A 20,315-nucleotide genomic window follows, 5' to 3' on the forward strand; every position below is an offset into this window, starting at 1 on the left:
CGGAAAAGCAGAGGAACAGCTGAGTTGTCCTCCATGGTGAGAAGAAGAGATGTTGGGGGATATGGTTAGACAGCAGGAACCAGAGAGCTGGGCTGAAGACCCTGCATGGGGGACGGGAGAGGAAGGAGATACGATGGCTGATAGCTGCAGAGGAAATTTTAGAGGAGAACAGAGCTGTCTTTTGACAGCTGCAAGGTCATTAGTATAACCTCCTGAACAGTCTTCAGAAATCTCTACATTACTGATATTGCTCTGTTGGCAGGCTTTCTGTCGGAGGGCTGTGACGATGCCCAGGCCTGCTCAGAGATGAGACAAGAGCTCCTCCAAGAGGTCTGGTCACACCTGAGTTGTGTTGGATAGATCTTCAGGGGACCACCCCAGCAGTGAAACACCAGCTCTTCAGACCCAACCTAGTTGCTTCCAGGTTTTAATTCAGTGCACTGGGCACAGAGACAAGAACTGGAGCCAAAAAAAAAGGATTCTATCTTAGGTTGCATAAGGGCTCATTCTTGGTTCTTCCCACCTCTGTCAAGGGCTGTTCTGGTCCAGGGGCCCCAAACTCAAATGACTTCAGGACGCCAAGCACACCCACACATGGGAAATGCTACCAAGTGTAAGACAAGAAGAAACATCAGTTGGGAACTGGAGGTGGCAGACCCCTCCTAAAGGCTTTCAGAATCAGTATTTAGAGAAAAAAGTGGTGACTAAGCAAACATCTGTGCACAGGATTCAAAACCCCTATTAGACTGGACTAAATGTGACAGTAAAGTGAAGTACTCAGGTGAACATTTGACCCAAGGCCAGTATCCAGGTATTTTAAGCAGAGCCTCTTCCTAAAGACATCTTTCTGGAATCACCATATATCACCTAAAGAAAATGAAAGGGTCATAAATTATCTTCTTTCAAATAATTCTGGTGTATTAAAATTAGATATCTTTGATAGGTCATCCATAGACTACACATACAAAATATTTTTCTCATAGGTCAAACCAGACAGGATTCAGAAGGCTTAACTTAAAATAATTACATTCTACTACAAATTGTCAGAGAACTGGGGAGAGGGTGAGCGTGGAGTAGAGAAAGGAAGATTATTCTGAAGTCTCGCCACACATGACAAGTGTCCCTTTTAGTTTATCACTAAATCACTAATCCAAAATGGGCCAAAACTACAATAGCCCAGAAACGTCCATAAGCAAGGAAAGCAGGGACCAGCCCTGTCCCCAGGCTCCAAAACTCCTTAAAAGTAGGAGCTTACACCCTAAGTTCTTTTTTTAAAAATTAATTAATTAAATATTGGCTGCATTGGGTCTTCGTTGCTGCATGAGGGCTTTTCTCTCTAGTTGTGGTGAGCGGGGGCTACTCTTCGTTGCAGCGTGCAGGCTTTTCATTGCGGTGGCTTCTCTTGTTGCGGAGCATGGGCTCTAGGCGTGCAGGCTTCAGTAGTTGTGGCACATGGGCTCAGTAGTTGTGGCTCGTGGGCTCTAGAGTGCAGGCTCAGTAGTTGTGACACACAGGCTTGGCTGCTCCGCAGCATGTGGGATCTTCCTAGACCAGGGCTTGAACCCGTGTCCCCTGCATTGGCAGGCGGATTCTTAACCACTGTGCCACCAGGGAAGTCCCCTAAGTTCTTGCTATTCTCATGCTATAGCCACATAAACAGACAGGGGCATTACCTGAGGGCTTCATGACCTTGAAACCCTAGAAATGCAAGCCTTGATGACGTGAAATGTCCCCCACTCTGTCTCCAGGTCAATCTTTCTCAATTAGACCACTTTTCCACTCACTGTATTTTGTGAAACTAAGGAGGAAAGAGTAAAGACTACAGAAAAATCCTTACCTGTAGCTGCTGGTCTAATTCTGGAAAGACCAGAGGAATGGCGTCTTCAGGAGGTGTATCATCTAAAACATGAAAATAAAGTGATTCTTCACTATTAGAGCCCTTTCTCTCAGGAGAGTTTTCTTGCTGTTACCATCTTTGGACTTGCACCATCAGTATACATCAGTTAGGGACAGAAAGAATGCAGAGGCAATTTGGCTCATTTTTTGGTACAAACAGAAGCACAGAAGGTGTAGTTGGTTTGACCAAAATTTTGCAAACAAGTATCAGAATCCTCAAATGTTCAGTCTAGTAGTTCTCCAATTAAGAAGTACTGCTTATCTTTCAATACTCCTACGTTAGCCAAAACCAAAAAATATGATATTCAGGAAAGTGCTTTATTTAACCAGGTAATAATGAGGTGACCAGAACAACCTCACTGAGACAGAAGAACGTGTTAGTGAAAAAAAGTGTTAGTTCTGCTCTGAAAGACTCCAAGGGTGGCAAGCTTTGATGGGTTTGCCCTCTGCTCTTACCACAAACCACCACTGACAGGCAGTTGACCAGAGCTTCCTCTGGGTTACAGTGGGTGACAGGCAGTAACCTGATCAGGGCGTTTCTTCCCAACGCACCAGGCAGCAATCCCAACCCGAGGCCCATACACTGTCCTGATGCGGGAGAGCCCGCAACTCTGTCCTCAGCTGCCTTCATCTGGCTGACTGGCAACAGGCAGGTGTTGCTGGATCAAAAGAGGTGGTTCACAGAAGCATCAGAGGAAACCTGAGAGAAGTTTATCCGAATCTCTTCAAGAACATACTTCTGCTATCCTTGCCATAGCCATAAGGCTGACCTCCTTAGACTAAAAAGATGTTGAGAATTGTACCATTCAATTATTTGGCAAGGAGGAGAGTTTTTCTACTGCAGAATTTCTAATGGAATTCATGCCAATTGAATTCATATGGTAAGAAAAGGTAAGAACCTAACTTAAGAAATAAGGTGAGTGGAGACAACTCTATTCCCCTTCTACCTCTTCATATTCAGAAGTAACCACTATCCTGATTTTAGAGGTTATCATGTATATGTATGTATTTATATTTTTATTATGTATGTATACACCCACAAACTATATAGGTAATATAGTATTACTATGCATGGATGATTTTAAACTATAAATTGAATCACATTGTAGATATTCTTCTAAAATTTGTTCTTTTTTTTGATTAACATTATGTGTTTGAGATTGAACTAAATAAACTTAGTTTTAGTTTGTTCATTTAACTGATATACAGTATTCACTCATTCATTTATTATTTGAATGTATTTGTCCATTTTCCTATTGGTGAATATTGAGTTCCAATTTTTTGTAATAATAAATAATGAAAAAAAAAGAAAAGGAAGAAAAGCTGTGCATACAGTCAGAATAAAGTGCTTCTCAAGAATAATATGATCTTGAAGTAGAGCATTTTGACCCTCACTAGGAAGTTTAAAGAGTTATGGGATCTAGAGCAGTGAGTAGCTATTGGTGTTTATTCCATTATTTTCTACGGATAAAGATAGAAGTGTAGCAGTTCAGGTTGGAGTTTAACTAAGTAATTTTAGCACTAATAAAGACTGTCCTTGGAAATTTAAAAAAAAAAAAGAACATACTGCTGACCTAGCTCTGGTACTAGAGGACAGCCCTCTTGTCAGCAGAACCTCTCTATCTGGCTCTGTGGGTCCACTGGCCATAGATTTCCAATCCTCTCCTTGTTGACAACCACAGGTACCACAGGTATGACTATGAGACTATGATGAAATACAGGCTACATGAATAATTTCAATACCAAATCTATTTTAAATTATAAGAAAGAAAGATCATGCTTTTTATGTTCTCACTACCATAAACAAATTTATTTATAAAAACTGTTGAAGTCCTCTTTGAACGAGAAGTAATACGGGTCATGCACAACGCAGAAGCAAGCATCCTCTCCCTACTCACTGACAGTACTATCCACAATAAAACACAGCACACGAGGAGCTCCTGGCTTCTAAGAGACTACGTTTCTTCAAAGGCACCCAAGATAATCACCAGAAATATCATTCAAACAAGGACAGTATTCACCTCTTCCAAACACCTTAAGGGCCTCTGCTATAATTTAGTCAAGAGTAGTGTAATAATACTCCCACTTGAGTGGCTTCAGACAATGGCAATGGGGCACCAACTGTGAATCCATTTGTTCCTGTACCTGCCAGACAATGGATGCCCCCAGGTTCACCGACGTTATGTAGCTGCAGAGAGCAAGTAGCAACAGGGAAATCTTCCCAAGACTCTCGCTGCAGGTTGAAGTGCCATCTCACAAGGAAACAAGGAGAGTCAATCCCTTGGCCCTTGGAATGCTTTCTTCTACTCGGAGGTGACAACTTCTGCCAAATACTGTGGCTTTTTCAATCTACCCCATCATTTGCAAAGAATTGCACCAAAAAAACAGAAAATTTTTTTTAAAAAGACAGAAATAACCATTTGTTTCTACTGACCCTTTGGAGATAGCCTTTATTATAAAACCTATAGTTTGTATATAAAATGGACTTTGGTCTAAGGTGCATTTCAATTTACTTGAACAAAATATCAACAACCCAAACATCATGATTATTTCCACTCATTGAGTTCAAGGCTGGAACAACTTGGTATGGGTAAATGGGAACATATTATACTTTGGCACCCCAACCTTAATAGTCACAGATGAGCAGCCACTTTTTAGAAGGAGAAACCACTTCTACAAAGTACAGAGCAGATAGTACATTCTAGAATTCTAAAGGACAGCCAGGAATGGAACTCAAGTCTTCCTGGGACTTAATCCACCTTGTTCCCCATGAAGTCACGCTCCTTCCTGCTTAATTATAAAAAATTTAAAATAAAAAGGAAAAGAGTTATTCATTTGCATTACTATAGTCAATAGCAAATATCTGGTATGACCCAGAATTAATAAAACCCATTATAAAAATCTGTCATTATTGATAGTCACACCATGTAAAGGCATATATATGGGACCAAGCTGATAATTTTGCAGATAAGTAAAGGCTTAAGATTAGATTCCTCGAGTTGGAAAAAATAAAAGTCTAATTGATTGACATAGAAATAAACATAGAATAAATATTTTAGAAAGGCAAAATAAAAGCAAGAGTTTTGTTAAAGTTGATTTAATCCAAGCAGGAAATGGCATTGGAAACAAGAAAACCAAAGACAGATGTAAGGAGATGACTGAGTTTGAAAGCCAGTCCGGTATTTCACTGCTTGATGCCATCTGGTTTAGCTGGCATCCCTGCCAGCCAGAAATTTCAGGGCTTGCAAAGCTGCTTACAAAGCTGCTCCAAGTTGATGTGTGGTGTGTTTACTTTTAAACAGTGGCTGCCTTCTTTGACTGGTTTTAAAAATAGGCAAATATTCTAAAAGCAGAATGATGAATCACAGGATTGGGCCAAAAAGAAAGAAGGAAAATGACTTAGGCAGACTAGTAGCACAGCTGTTCCACAAACATTTGGCCAAATCGTTGTAAAACATTTTGACAGTGATATCAGATCGGAGTTCCTAAGAGCAGTTAAGTTTGTTTTGACAATTCCAGAAGCACAAAGTAAATTGTACAGTAGCTATGCAAGACACCCCCTTGGAAAATTTAGCTTTTTTAAAAAAAGGAGAGTAGTTGCTAGATATGTTTATAATGTGATAAAAAATCAGAATGCAAGTACTTTTTTGTTAAAATTTATTTATCAATCAAATATTTATTAAATGCCTATTACATTCAAGGCAGGGACTGAGGTTCTATGCCAAACCGGCAAATCACTTTACCACACTTTTTAATGCATTAAGAAAATAATTCATAGGCTTCCTTTCCAAAATGACACTGTGGGCTTGATGGACCAAGAAAAATGTATCCTCAGGAATTTGTTAAAGGACGAAAGATAAAGGAAAGAATGAAAGAGGAATTTTTTTTTTTTAATAAGCAGATGTTCACTGCTTGTTTTGCAAACACAATGTGACTAAGTCAATGGTACTTAATATAGAACTTTCTGATTGGTATCCCAACCATTATGACATACCATAGTACATTTTATGATGGGCTTGTCTCAGTGTCTATTTAGCAGCTGTTGGGTTGCTTTGGTGGTTATCCTGCTTCAGGTTTCCTTAAATTGTCTGCTTTGTGCTTCTCCATGAATCAGATAAGGGAGGCCCATTGGGTCTGTAATCCAAATCCTCACTGTTATTTAGTAATTATGCAGCCAGAGCTCTCAGATAATGCTACAGCTGGAAGGAACTGCTGGTCATCTGGTCCCAGTCTCTCAGAGCAGAGCTGAGGACAAGGGCCCCACGAAAGGAAGAGTCTCGTAAGACTAAGGGGTGTCTCCCCGCCCAGGGCTCTTCTCATGCTGCCCTGTGCTTCTTCACCTTCTGCTTCATGGGTTCCCGTGCACTTGTATTTCATGAGCCAGTAAAATTTTCCCCAAAACTTTGGGAATCATGCCCTTAGACTGTCCAAATTTTTATTCAGCTAGTGAAGATTCCAAAACAACGACCACGTATCTCTAACATCTCTTTATGACAGAGAACATTTTAACACCAAAATTATAAGACAAATATAATCTGAGAATGCAAGTGTATCCATCATAATGGATAAATTTAGCTTTATAGACAAACACACACACACAACCTCACGGTGCTGTCCTTATTTCTTTTGTTTTACATCAGAGAGGAAAACTTCATCAGAACCAGACCAGGTCTGTGAACCAGTATTTGAGAACAACTGCCCTAGACAACATCTTGACTGGACTTTGGAGTCAACTCTCTCCCCATCCCACTGTGCCCTCCATCCTAAATATTGTACAACTGGGTCTGTGCTGGGAAACTCTAAATCCTTGATAGAATGAGTGTCGGTTTCCACACAGAGAAGAAGACCTCGGGAGAGGGAGAAGTCACGCTCAGAGAACATCCCCAAACCTCACTCCACTCCCCAACCAGGAACTTCGAGAGGCAGCTGGCCCAGAATCCGTTCAACCCGTCTACGCTTCCGGCAGTCAAAGCCGGCTTCGTGGGAATGCACCTGCGCAGTCGCAGGAGCTCTTCGCAGGCGGGTCCGCGCTTGGTTTAATGATCCGGGTACATTGTCTTGAAATTTTTAATAATTTTTGAAGAGCCTCAGAATGTTTGCACTGTGCCTCTACACATTATGGTCCTGCCTCCAGGACAACCCCTGAGTGCTGGTCTCCTGGAGACTGTCCAGGGCACCAGGGGCAAACTGACACTTAAGAGGCAAGTGAGTTGGGCAGTGGCTACACTGCAGAGACTCATGAAAAACCTTTCCTGGTAACTGTTTGCCTGTGAAGGCTCCTAACCACTAAGGACACAGCAGGTTGGTGCCATTTGGTAGGATGGATAAACCTGCCTTTGAATCTCTGGGTTGACCACTATTTTTTTTTTTTTTCTTTTTGCGGTACGCGGGCCTCTCACTGTTGTGGTCCCTCCCGTTGTAGAGCACAGGCTCCGGACGCGCAGGCTCAGCGGCCATGGCTCATGGGCACAGCCGCTCCGCGGCATGTGGGATCCTCCCGGACCGGGGCACGAACCCGTGTCCCCTGCATCGGCAGGCAGACTCTCAACCACTGCGCCACCAGGGAAGTCCTGGGTTGACCACTTTTTAATTGGTGAATGTGGACAATCAACATAATCTCTTTGAGACTCAGTTTTCTCCTCTGCAAAATGGACGTGACATTCTCTGTCTCAGAAACTTATTAGTAAAGGAATGCATATGTCAACCATTTCGCCTAAAGCCTGGCACCTGGGAAATAATCAGTAGTAACAATGAATGCTTAATATAATCGAGTTTAAATTCCTTTTCACCATAAACTCAATCAAGTGGTAATGGGGAGGCAAGACGTGTGTGTGTGTGTGTGTGTGTGTGTGTGTCCGCATGCGCATATGTATGTGTTTAATGATGGGGGTTAAGGGTATCTTCCTCATCCGAATAATCCAAAGAGAACAGCTAGGGTCAAGATCACTGACTCTAATTACTGAGTTTTCCCCAGGCCAAGTTAAGGGAGATTTCCCTGGTGTGGCCATAACCTCAGCTCTCTTCATTTAAGTCTGAATTTTAAAAGTGTTTCTCTTTTACTTCCTTATCAAAGCACTTTCTATATAAAATATTGTAAAAAAAATTTTTTTAACTTACACATGAAAGGTCTTTGAGTACTTTTCCTTTAAATCTAAATCAAGATTCACATTTTATTTTTAGAAATAAAATAAGTGACATAAGTTTGCAAATCACATTACCAATACATCAAAAAAACTATTTTAAACTTTCTGGATACCTTGGTTCTTGTTAGAGCATCATATCATTTTGAAACACATCAAAAGCTTTTTTAACCTTTGCTTTCTGCTTGTTAAACATTAGAGATGCGAAGCTAATACACATTGAATTTTCAGGGCCCATAAACTTAAAACTATAGATATGGATATGGATAAAGGGAGAGCTTTCGTATGATACCTAGCAGATTGTCAATTGTTTATAATTAATAAAAATCACCATGTTACCTTAACCAGTACCTAAAACGATCAGGCAAACAAGATCATACATCAAATAGACTGAATGATATTTCTCTGCATGGAGAGACCTGATTCAGTTTAAAGACAGATTTTTTGTTTCTTTGAAACACTCATCTAGTCACTATTATTGTAGCTATAATTTGGTGAATCTTATTGATTTATCCTTTTGTAAGAATATTTTGACTTATTCAGCTTAAAAACATACTCCCTCACCCAGAAACATCTGCTTCAAGATGAACTCGTTGGAAGTATATTTATTTGTCAGACACCACTAAATAAAATTTACCTCTCCCTTTCTTCTTTCCTACTCTATGAAAACATATCAGAACTAACTTTCCTCCATCATTTCCCAGGATGATTGGGGAAGCTATTTGCTGACAGGAACAATCATTCTTTTCTCTTATTACTTGGATCCTGCCTCCAAATGGGCAATAAAGTAAAAACAGCCCCAAGAGCCTGGCTTTGAATCCCTTCCCATTATTTATTAACTGCTTGATTAGAGGCAAGTTATTTAACCTCCCTTAGCCAATGTTTCCACATCTGTAAAATGGGTATAATAACATCTTCCTGCAGAGTTATCACCTATACTAAATTGATGAGATAGTACAAGTAAAAGCACCTAGGGACTCCATAAGCATTCATTTCCTTTTTGACCTTTCTTTACAGCCTTAAGCAAACGATTCCAACCAATAAATCCAGTTGTATCTCAAAGAATCTTCACCCGATATCAGAATAACAAACTCAAAGGGGTTATAGATACTGTATTATTGATTTTATAGTATTTGATAATTAAGTTCTACTGTGGTTCTCAACTCTGTAAAGGATGTAACTATAGAAGACCCCCCCCACTCCCACCCCACTCTTGAGTGGTTTTCAACTTATTGTTATCAGTACATGCTGAGGCAGCCCTCAAGGTAGGGTCAGAGTTGGGACAGAATGCCACCTGGGAGAGTTCAAAGAGGCTCACCCAGCCCATGTCCCCAAATGCCATCCTTACCAAGTTGGCTGGTAGAATTCCAGTGGGAACTTTATCCCTAGACCTCCTACTGATACACAAAAATACACCCTGAGAGAGATAAAAAGGTAAACCTCGACACTTATTGCTTAGCGTGAATGAGGTTTTCCAGAGTCTTTCCCAAAAGCAAGGATTGAGACTGCGAAGAGAAGAGAGTACAGAAACTTTTGGGCCCTGAAGAGGGAGAGAGAAATAACACCAAAAGGTACCACAGGGAGGAAAAAGTTGAAGGAAGGGGACAATGACAAGAGACATTTCACCTGCATCACAATTTTGCTGAGAGCCAGTTTTGCACATGTATGCAAAAAGACATTCACACGATACCCAGTTAAACTAGATTCAAGGATAGCTATTTCAGCTATTCCACATAGTTCCCACTGCCACACAAAACACCAGATGTGTGAGGACAAAATAGTATTACTTAAGCAGAGTGGGTCTTTAGTTTTTTTAAACTAAAGGTCTTATGATTAATTCATGCCCAGATATGAAAAATTCTAATAGCTTGAAAAAAAAATTTTTTAACAAATTGTTTAAAGCTACCAGCTAAGGCTGATACCACTATCTTTGATTCTAAATAACAACCAAAATTTTTTTTAAAAAAATCCAAGGTCTAGATTTACACAAGAATGTGCCAGATTTTGGCTCTGCTGAAGATAAAGAAAATTCTCAAGTAATTAACATCAAATCCTCACGTCTGTCTAACTCTAAATTCTCTCTAATTGGAGAAGGGCCAGTGAGTCTCTAATAACCCAAGAAGTGGGATTCCTATTTCTCTTCTGCACATTTTCTATTGAGAAAAGTAACTTCATGAAGGTCCCAATTTAGAAAGTCAACTCTTTGGAATTCCCAGTTTGGAGGTAATACCAGTCATATCATAGTTTATTAAAGACAAGCATTGCTGGGAATTTCCTGGCGGTCCAGTGGTTAGGGACTCCATGCTTTCACTGCCGAGAACCCGGGTTTGATCCCTCGTTGGGGAACTAAGATCCCAAGATATCGCAAGCCTCTCGGTGCAGCCAAAAAAATTAATTAATTAAATAAAATATATTCTTAAAAAAAAGAAAGACAGGCGTTGCTGCCTCTGGGAGGTATGGCTAGCTAAGTGTTACTTAAGGATGGGTTCTAATGGTAGGCTAGAAATGGTGATTGTATTTTAGAAGGCTTTTTTTCCCTCTAACAACTTGCTTCCTTTATTTAAGCCCCTAGAGGTCCCTAGTCTTTCTGAAAACTTGTGGCTCATTCTGCTATCAATGATCAATGATCAATTCCCCATCTCCCAGGTCAGTCTGTCACCAAGTCCTTTCAACCCTTCCTTCCAAATGTACTCTGAATTCAATCATCCCATTCCATTCTCTAATCCAGGCTTTCATCACTTTGTCTGTGTACCATGATAAAAAGCCCCTTGCATTCTCTCATCTCCCCACATTCTAGACTATCTCAATTGAACACTCATCATTTTCATCATATTACTCCCTTGCTCAAGGACTCTTGAAACTCTATTGCTTCTGATCAAATCCAAACTCTTTCACTGAACTTTTAAGATTGACTTGGTAACTCTAGTCTACTGCTATCTAAAATACACATTCTACCTAAGACTCCAGCACAATGCCCAGCTCAGAGAGGGGCCAAGTAAATGGCAGGAACTCTTCCACAGTTCAGACCTCTGTTCCAGCTGAAGAGAGTTTTAGTATTTCCTGAACAAATCGTGCTCTTCCTGACTTAGGATTTGCTCACACTTTCTGTTTGAAGGGAAAAGGAAGAAGAATTGTTAGAAGATGTGTAGCTTCCTTTTCTTATATGTGGTATCCAGAAATGGCACCTTTCCTACACTACCCGCCTTCAAGCCCAGGATGACTATTACATCTTCCAAGAAGCTGTTCCCATCTGCTCTGGGGGACAGATTTTTCCCCACAGGAGAGATCATATTGTACTTCTCTTTGCACATATCACCAGCCTTTGGCAGAATGCTAGAAATATAGAAACTAAGTAAAGCTCAGCTAACTGCTAAGAGCAGAAGGAGAGGTACCCACAATCCAGCAACTGGATAATTACTCCCTAAATAATTACAGCTCAGTTATACTATAAACCCTACCTTGACAAGAAGTAGAAGTGTGAGATGAAACACAAAGCTGCTTCATGCTTTATACTTTCCTTTATTTTCCAGAATCAGTCATCATAAACACAGGGCCTAACTGAGTCCTTAATTTATGTCAAGTGCTATGCTACATGTTTTATCTATATAGTGTCATTTAATTCTCACAAGAACTCTGTGAGTTATTACTATACACATCTTATGAGAAACTGAAGTTCAGCAAAGTTGAGTGACTTACCCAAGATCATACAAACAGTGATGGAAATGGATCTAGAAACCACAGCTCACTGATTTCAAAGCCGTATTCCCTTAACCTCTACACTAAATTGTCTCAGATAAATATGCAAAAAAAGAAAAAAAAAAAAAAGAAAAGAAACAGTCCTAACATGACCAGAGGAATAAGCACTGTATTAGGCTCATAAGAAATGAACAAGTCAACGTTCACAGGCAAAGACATCTCCTTTTATCATGGACTCTGCTTACTCCTCAAGAATAAATTCAATAATAAGGAATTACTCCCTAAAAGTTTACCTTAGTTTTCCCATTTATTGTAAAAGTCTAGGATTTTTCCTTTCTTTTCCCCCTAAGTGTGTGGTCTATGGACCACATGCACTGGAATTCAAAAGGCATGCATAGTGTGTATGATGGCAAGTGTTGCTTGGTGTGACACTCCACACACTCCTTATTCGAGAATTCAGAGGGAGTGTCCCCAGATATCTGCAAGGCATCTTTCTGTGCACTTGTAAGCTCAGGTGCATGGGAAAATACAGATTGCTGGGCTTCAGTCCGAGCCTACTGCAGGAGGAGTGGGGCCATGGAACATATGTTTTTGATAAGTGCTCTCTGGTGATTATTTTAAGAAAGATGGAGAAACACAGAACCCCAGCTCCTGTCTTGGATTCTCTAGTAGGGGCCCTTTCGAGAGATATGGGGACACACTGATCATTTTACAAAATTTAGTTTTAGAAGGTTCTTCATAAGGCTTCATGAGCATCTTTCTGTAGAACTGGAAGTCAGGAATTAACTTGAAATAAATGACAACCCTTATTTGAAGCTACTGTATCAAAAACTGTGAATTTCAGAAGTGGGCATTCTTGGGACATTTGAAAGAGACTGGAACAAACCAATCGAAAATGACTGATGAAAAACATGTAGGAATTCCCAGTCAGGGGCCAAGAGGGTTCCAAGGATGGTGGCAAATTAATTACAAGTTGTACATCTTGTACTTCAAGGAAGAGTCTTTCATGTAGCCCAAAGAGAAGATCCACCTCTCCATGGTTCTTTTCTGTACATAAATTAAATTTTGTTAAAATGAATATGAGGGACCAATGTGTTTATTTGTGTTGCCCAAAATTATGATATAATAATATTGTTTGAAATAAACAAGCTTTATATACTAGATTTTTTCTGTAACACTGTTGATTGCGACAGGACTTGTCCTGCTCATGTGGGACACAAGCACAGGGAAGAAAATTGTACATCTTCTTTCTCCCTTGGGATTTTGTGTTTACATGTGTCTGTCTTGAGAGCTAGCCACTCAAGCACTGATTATTCCTCAAAATCTTGTATTTATGAAATGCGTAAAAACAGAAGGAGCGGGCTTCCCTGGTGGCACAGTGGTTGGGAGACCGCCTGCCAATGCAGGGAGCACGGGTTTGTGCTCCGGTTCGGGAAGATCCCACATGCCGCGGAGTGGCTGGGCCCGTGGGCCATGGCCGCTGAGCCTGCGCATCTAGAGCCTGTGCTCCGCAACGGGAGAGGCCACAGCAGTGAGAGGCCCACGTACCGCAAAAAAAAAAAAAAGAAGGAGCTTTTCTTTTTTGTTTTGTTTTTAATTATTGACTTTATTTTTTAGTGCAGTTTTAGGTTTACAGATAAATTGAGCAGAAAATACAGAGAGTTCTTACATACTCTCTTTCCCTACAAACATAGCTTCCTTTTCTTCCTAGAGATGCATGATGGGATAATGAAGAGTTCAGACAGTCCAGTCTAGGGACCTGAGTTTAAATCATAACTCAGTTACTCACTAACAGTGGGGTCTCTGGACCTTGATCTCTGTCTCTGCAAATTGGAAATAGTAATGCCTACATTGCATGGTTATTTTAAAGATCAGAAATAATATAAGTGAAGATCTAATGCAAAGACAAATGCAATTAGTGGTAGTTGTCATTTCTTAGTTGAGACGGATTGGTTTGCCTTTTGGGAGGTTTCCCCTTCATCATTGTCTTGCAAGGCAACCTTGATTGGGAATATAGTATAACAGCGGCCATGGGAAGACTGTTAGAAGAACAGATGATGAAGAGTCAAGGCTTCACCTCTTCCTACTCTAGAACGAATTCTCCACTGGGGGCTGCATAGTCCAGGAACCCCAGGGCAGAGGTGTCACCACCATAATCACTTGGTATAATAAAGTCTAAATAGGTTGTGTAGTGTCAGACTTCACAAAGCCCAGATCCTTACTTTGCATTATTTTGGGGAGGAACCTGTCCCTTTTCAATCATTACTTTTTAAAGCATTCCTTCCTACAGGAGCATTGTAGGAGGGAAGGAAGGAAGCAAGGGAGGGAGGGAGGGAGAGAGGGAAGGAGGGAAGGAAGGAAGGAGGGAATCAATGCTCAGAAGATGCAAGGTTTAAATGATAATGTTGTTTAAGCGTATGACTATGTGATTTTAACAGATGACATTAGACTGAAAGCAAAAGATGACACCAGTGGAAGAGATCCAAGCCTTCCCTTCCTCACTGCTGTGACCTCACACCACCTGAGGTCCCCTGTCAAAGACGGTGGAACTGAGTATGTGTGTTAAGAGGTCATTGAAGGAAGCCATGACAAAGGGCTCTATGTATGGCAGCCTCACCTCAGACCATACTATTTCAAGAAGGTCTGCCTCACCTGTCTCATTCATCACTCCCGCTGAAGTCTGTTTATTAGCCGGAAGTGTGGGAGCACCAGTGAGAAACCAGCATTTGGAACTTAGGCTTCAGGAAATGCTGCTGGAACCGGGACAGTGATATTTTTATATTACCTAGCCAACTGCCAGCTCTTAATAAACATTTCCTCGTGCAGTTTTAACAATGACATAATTTGTTCTCATTAGAAATTGTTATAGCTCCATGAATTTTATAATAAAAGAAAACTAAAATGGAAAAAGTAAAAAAATAAGAAGAGGGACTTCCCTGGTGGTCCAGTGGGTAAGACTCCGTGCTCCCAACGCAGGGGCCCCAGGTTTGATCCCTGGTGGGGGACCTAGATCCCGCATGCATGCTGCAACTAAGAAGTCCACATGCTGCAACTAAAAATCCTCATGCCACAAGGAAGGTCCCGAGTGCTGCAACTAAGACCCAGCACAGCCTAAATGAATATAAATAAATACTTTTTTAAAAAAGAAGAAGAAGAAATGTGCTCAAACGACCAAAGGTTTGGAGATGGAAGCGTCACCAGAGGCATTTCTGGAAGCCACTCTCCAACGATGCATGATGAAGAATCACTCTCCCCATCATTGGCTCATGCCAGGCATGCATTTTTATTTTTTTGACCACACAGCCTGCAGGATCTTAGTTCCCCGACCAGGGATCGAACCCGTGCCCCCTGCAGTGGAAGCTCGGACTCCTAACCACTGGACCACCAGGCAAGTCCCCAGGCATGCATTTTTAAATGCCCTTTGTGGAACTAGAAAAAATGATGGTAAGAAGGCGGCAGGCTGAGGAGGCAACACTTTCCCTCAAAGCAGAGCATACCTGAGGCATTATCGAGGCTGAAGGCAATGCGTACTGGCTTATCTGCAGGTACCCTGGCTGTGCTGATCATGTGGGCACCTGAGCCTTGGCCTTCCTCCTGGTCTTCCAGCTGTAATGACAAGAAAGAGCCATTGTCACTTTACCCAACATTACCCCTCGAATACTCAGAGGCCTTTGGAACTTAGAGGGGAAAGTTAGTAAGCACTGCTTTCTTATTTTAAAGATATTCCTAGCTCCTAGCTTGCTTTCCCTACACCTGTCCCATTTATAATTCTTTTTCTGGCTTATAAAAACATTTGCTTTGGAAATACATCTAGAACAAAATATAAAAGATGGGGCAAAATCTCCACCCACCTCACTTTTTTAGTATCCCTTACACTGACCAGTCCAACCCTGGCCCTTTGAGGTCTTATATAGTATTTTATTTTTAATTGAGGGGGATAAAGAAGTCTTAATAAGGCAACAGACATCTTTTCACACTCAAAAGCCTAAATTGGATCTGAATTATTGATCTGGGAGTGGTAACAAATACCTATCATGGAATTATTTCAAGAATACCAAAGACTATTTTAAAATATCCCCCAGTTATATTATGAATAGTATGCGCTTTAAATATCTGATTAAGCTACCGATTAATCTACCAAACATTTCTAAGGTTGTGTGATATGAGCAAAAGACACATCCTAAAAACATCCTATTCATGATCTACATCACCTACTAATTTATCATTTAATAAACTAAGATAGAATGAATGGAAAAGCATGCTACAGATAATATGGGTTGGGGTGGGTGAAAATACATGAAAATTTCTTTGTATAATAATTTAACCAAGATATTTGATAATTTTTGTTCAATGGGTCTGGGAAAAGATATAATTATAAACACAAGATATCTTTGTCATTTAAATCCATATATTTAACTTTTCTATTTTTAGTCATGCTTTCCCCTAAGCCTTCTACTTTCCTTCTCATGGAGACAGTAAACCAAAAACTCTGAATGATGTTTTAAAGAAAATGTCTCTAAAAATGGCAAAATATAAATCATCTCTTTAACCATCCTTAGCGAGATTCTGGGAACTGCTTTAGCAGGACATTTTCTCACAGCAAGGTTTCTGATTCTTTCCCATAACTTTTCTCTATCTAAAAATAGTGTCTAGAACACTGAATTTTGTTTTTACAATTATTTATAGAGCCAAAGCGAATGCATATATACATATAATATATATATTTAGACATACATACATATGGAATCATCTTATCACCAGTATATGAAAAAAGAACATGCTTAAACACCTAGTATAGCTTTGGAGAAAAACCAGCAACTGTTCATCACCCAGTTAGAATCATATTTGGCCCATTCATTGAACACTACAAGTAGCAATGAACCATAAAGCACTCCAAGTCATGTCATTCTAAGTTAGAAAAGAAGTATTAATGTGAAACATTCGACTCAAGAAAAGGGTAATATAAAATCACTGTTACTTGACTCAAAATTTGTTTTATCTTAGCTCTGACATACATTTCTGTGTAGTCTCGTCTGCTTAGAATCAACCATCTTGTTAGCCACCTGTTCCTAGGGAATAGAACAGACTGTCTCAAATTTAACAAAACAGACAATAAAAAACCCCTTAAAGTTGTAGCGAAAAGAAAAAAATCTTATTGTTACGCCCTGTACCATCACCAAACCATTTTATCATAACATCTAAGGATGAAAAGCTTCACTCCTCTTTTGGCTAAATCTCCCAATGCTCTCCTGCACCAAGAAATAAACCAGAAGAGGTAGAAGTTTGCCTCCTGGGATTTTGTAAATAGATCTCTGGCAGTGTTTCCAGCCACGAGAAATGGAATTGATCAACACAGCTAATTAGAGTCCCTCCCCTCCACACAACAGAGAACATCTGTCCGCCTCCCAAAGGATGGCGGCGGCAAAGTTGGGTGGATTTTGAGTTCCACACGGTGTCAGCCACAAGAGCCCCTGAACCAACTTGCCTTTTCATCACACCGCCTGGGGAAATGGGCCACTGATTCCTCCTCTCGGCGGTAGCAGAGCTTTGGTTAAGTTGCTGGTGCTCTGAGCATTTAGTTGGGTTTTCACACCTGTCGCCTTACCTCACTTAGTTGAGTGTCTGCACTTGTGTAATCGAGGGCCAGCCACTGCCTTGGCCGGTCGTTGCCTTTGTGGAGTACAGACCTAGTGGCAGAGCAGGCTGCACCTGCCGCATAGCAGCCGCTGACAATCTGAGGAACAGTGACAGCTGGGAGGGCGGCTCGCTGCTACCTGCTGTCCCCCAGACTCCGGCGTCCCACGGGGCCTCCCTGTTGCACTTCCCTCCACGACCCCTCTCTCTTTTCCTTGTCTCTCCAACAGCCAGGATGTTGTCATGCTTCTAGAAAAAGCAAGAGCAAAAGAAATCCCTCCTCCTGTCAGAGGCATTGATAAACAGCAAGTCGTGGAGAGTCCAAATGTTTTAATTCATTAGTCCTGGCAAACCTAAAATACAAACAGACTTGCTTCACAAGACAGGAATGTCTTCAGCGTGACCCAATCGGTGTCTGTGTCTATTCCAGCAAACTGGCAAAGATAGCATGACTCCAGTCAGCAAAAATGTCGGCCGCTCCAGTCAGCTCCCCGGGACCCAGCCAGCTTGGACAGGCCACAAGCCGACTCTCAGATGATGGCAGCGATGATTCGGCTTAAGAACGTGAGGTCTGAGGTTGAGCTGCTGTTGGGCTTGATGACTTGATCCCATCTACGATGCAACCGACCGCAAACTGAGTCAATGGTAAACAGGAAGGGAAAGTTCAAACTGTTCAAACTTTTTAATAGCTATCAACCTGAAGATGGGTAGAACTTTAAAAGAGTTGGATGTTGATGTTGAGGTTAAATAATTAAAGATAAACAAGTATCCAGAGAATGCACAGACTGGGAGAAAATCTTTGCAAAATACATACCAGGTAAAGGATGGCTATCCAAGATATAAACAGAACTCTTAAAACTCAACAGTAGGAAAACAACCCAATTTAAAAATGGGCAGGGCTCCCCTGGTGGCGCAGTGGTTGGGAGTCCGCCTGCTGATGCAGGGGACACGGGTTCGTGCCCCGGTCCAGGAGGATCCCACGTGCCGTGGAGCGCCTGGGCCCGTGGGCCATGGCCGCTGAGCCTGCATGTCCGGAGCCTGTGCTCCGCAATGGGAGAGGCCACAGCGGTGAGAGGCCCACGTACCGCAAAAAAAAAAAAAAAAAAAAAATGGGCAAAAGATATGAACAGACACCTCACAAAAGAAGATATAGAGATGGCAAATAATCATATGAAAAAATGCTGAACACCATACGTCATGAGGAAATTGCAAATTAAAACAACATTGATATTCCACTACATCCCTCTTAGAATGGCCAAAATCCAAAACACTAACAACACCAAATACTGGTGAGGGTGAAAAATGGTGTGGCCACTTTGGAAGACAGTTTGGCAGCTTCCTACAAAACTAAATATGTACTTACCATTATGATCCAGCCATCACACTCCTTGGTATTTACCCAAAGGAACTAAAACGTATGTCCACACAAAGACTTACACACAGATGTTTATAGCAGCTTTATTCATGATTGCCAAAACTTGGAGGCAAACAAGAGGTCCTTTCATAGGTGAATGGATAAACAAACTGTAGTACATCCAGACAATGAAATATTATTCAATAATAAAAAGAAATGAGCTATCAAGCCATAAAACACATGGAGGAAACTTACATGTATATTACTAAGTGAAAGAAGCCAATGTGAAAAGGCTACATATTGCATGATTCCAACTATACAACATTCTGGAAAAGGCACCATTATGGAGACAGGAAAAAGATCAGTAGTTGCCAGGGGTTTAAAGAGAGGGAGAGAGAGATGAATAGGGAGCATAGGATTTTTAGGGCAGTGAAACTATTCTGTGTGACACTATAATGGTGAATATATGTCATATGTTTGTCAAAACCCATAAAATGTACAACACCAAGAGTTATAAACTACAGACTTTAGTTAATAAGACTGTGTCTATATTGACTCATCAATTGTAACAAATGTACCACGCTAATGCAAGATGTTAATAATTGGGGAAATAGGGGAGGAGAAGTGGGGGGGAGGGAATAGAAGGGAACTCTGTGCTTTTCACTCATTTTTTTTTTCTGTAAACCTTAAACTGCTCAAACAATGTTAAATAAGTAAAACGATTTAGCAGGTTTCCTTGGTCTAATGAATAAAAGGTTAATTTGTTATGCTATCCACAGTAATAAGGGGCATAGATTCAGATGATTAAAAACATTCACATATAAACCTATTTGCATTTCTAACTGCAAATCTTTCCAGGAATTATTATTACTGTTTGATGTTATTTTATGGATAATAATATCGTCTTATGTATTGCATTAAAATTGATTAAAAAGACTCTTGTTTTAATAAATTTATTTATTTTTATTTATTTATTTTTGGCTGTGTTGGGTCTTCATTGCTGAGCACAGGCTTTCTGTAGTTGCGGCGAGCGGGAGCTACTCTTCGTTGGGGTGCCCAGGCTTCTCATTGTGGTGGCTTCTCTTGTTGTGGAGCATGGGCTCTAGGTGCACGGGCTTCAGTAGTTGTGGCTTGTGGGCTCAGTTGCTCCGTGGCATGTGGAATCTTCCTGGACCAGGGCTCAAACCTGTGTCTGCTGCATTGGCAGAAGGATTCTTAACCACTGCACCACCAGGGAAGCCCCAGAAAGAGTCTTATTAAAAGAGTTTATCTTCATCTTCCCAATAATCCTATGAAATAAACATGGCCAATACTGTCAGCCCTATTTAACAGATGAGGAAACTGAGACTCAAACAATTTAAGTAAAAGGTTCAAGGATAAATGATCATTATGGAATAATGACCCAGATAAGATCCAGGTTTTCCAATTTTTAGTTCATGCTATTTCCACTATACCAGGATGCACTGTGTATGAAATATCAAATTGAGTTGTTTCATTATCGATGTCTGACACTCAACTTTTGGAGTGAAGGAGACAAAGTTATAACTTTCTTCATGATCTGTTAGCATCCAGGTTCATCCGACACCAGCTATCTT

The 20,315-nt window shown here is 40.8% G+C and overlaps 1 protein-coding gene across 1 annotated transcript in view; it reads right to left on the reverse strand.

The window, feature by feature from the left end:
* MAP3K7CL (MAP3K7 C-terminal like) overlaps positions 1-15,318 on the reverse strand; it is a 36,417-nt gene extending 21,099 nt beyond the window's left edge. Inside the window, exons 1-2 of the mRNA XM_030880985.3 lie at positions 15,230-15,318; positions 1,838-1,899 (exon numbers count right to left, since the gene is read on the reverse strand). Coding sequence (XP_030736845.3) covers positions 1,838-1,899; positions 15,230-15,299 — 132 coding nt within the window. The 5' untranslated portion in view covers positions 15,300-15,318. The remainder of the gene's footprint in view (positions 1-1,837; positions 1,900-15,229) is intronic.
* Positions 15,319-20,315: the final 4,997 nt, after the last annotated feature.

Source organism: Globicephala melas, chromosome 4 (assembly GCF_963455315.2).
Source record: "Globicephala melas chromosome 4, mGloMel1.2, whole genome shotgun sequence".
Lineage (NCBI taxonomy): Eukaryota > Metazoa > Chordata > Mammalia > Artiodactyla > Delphinidae > Globicephala > Globicephala melas.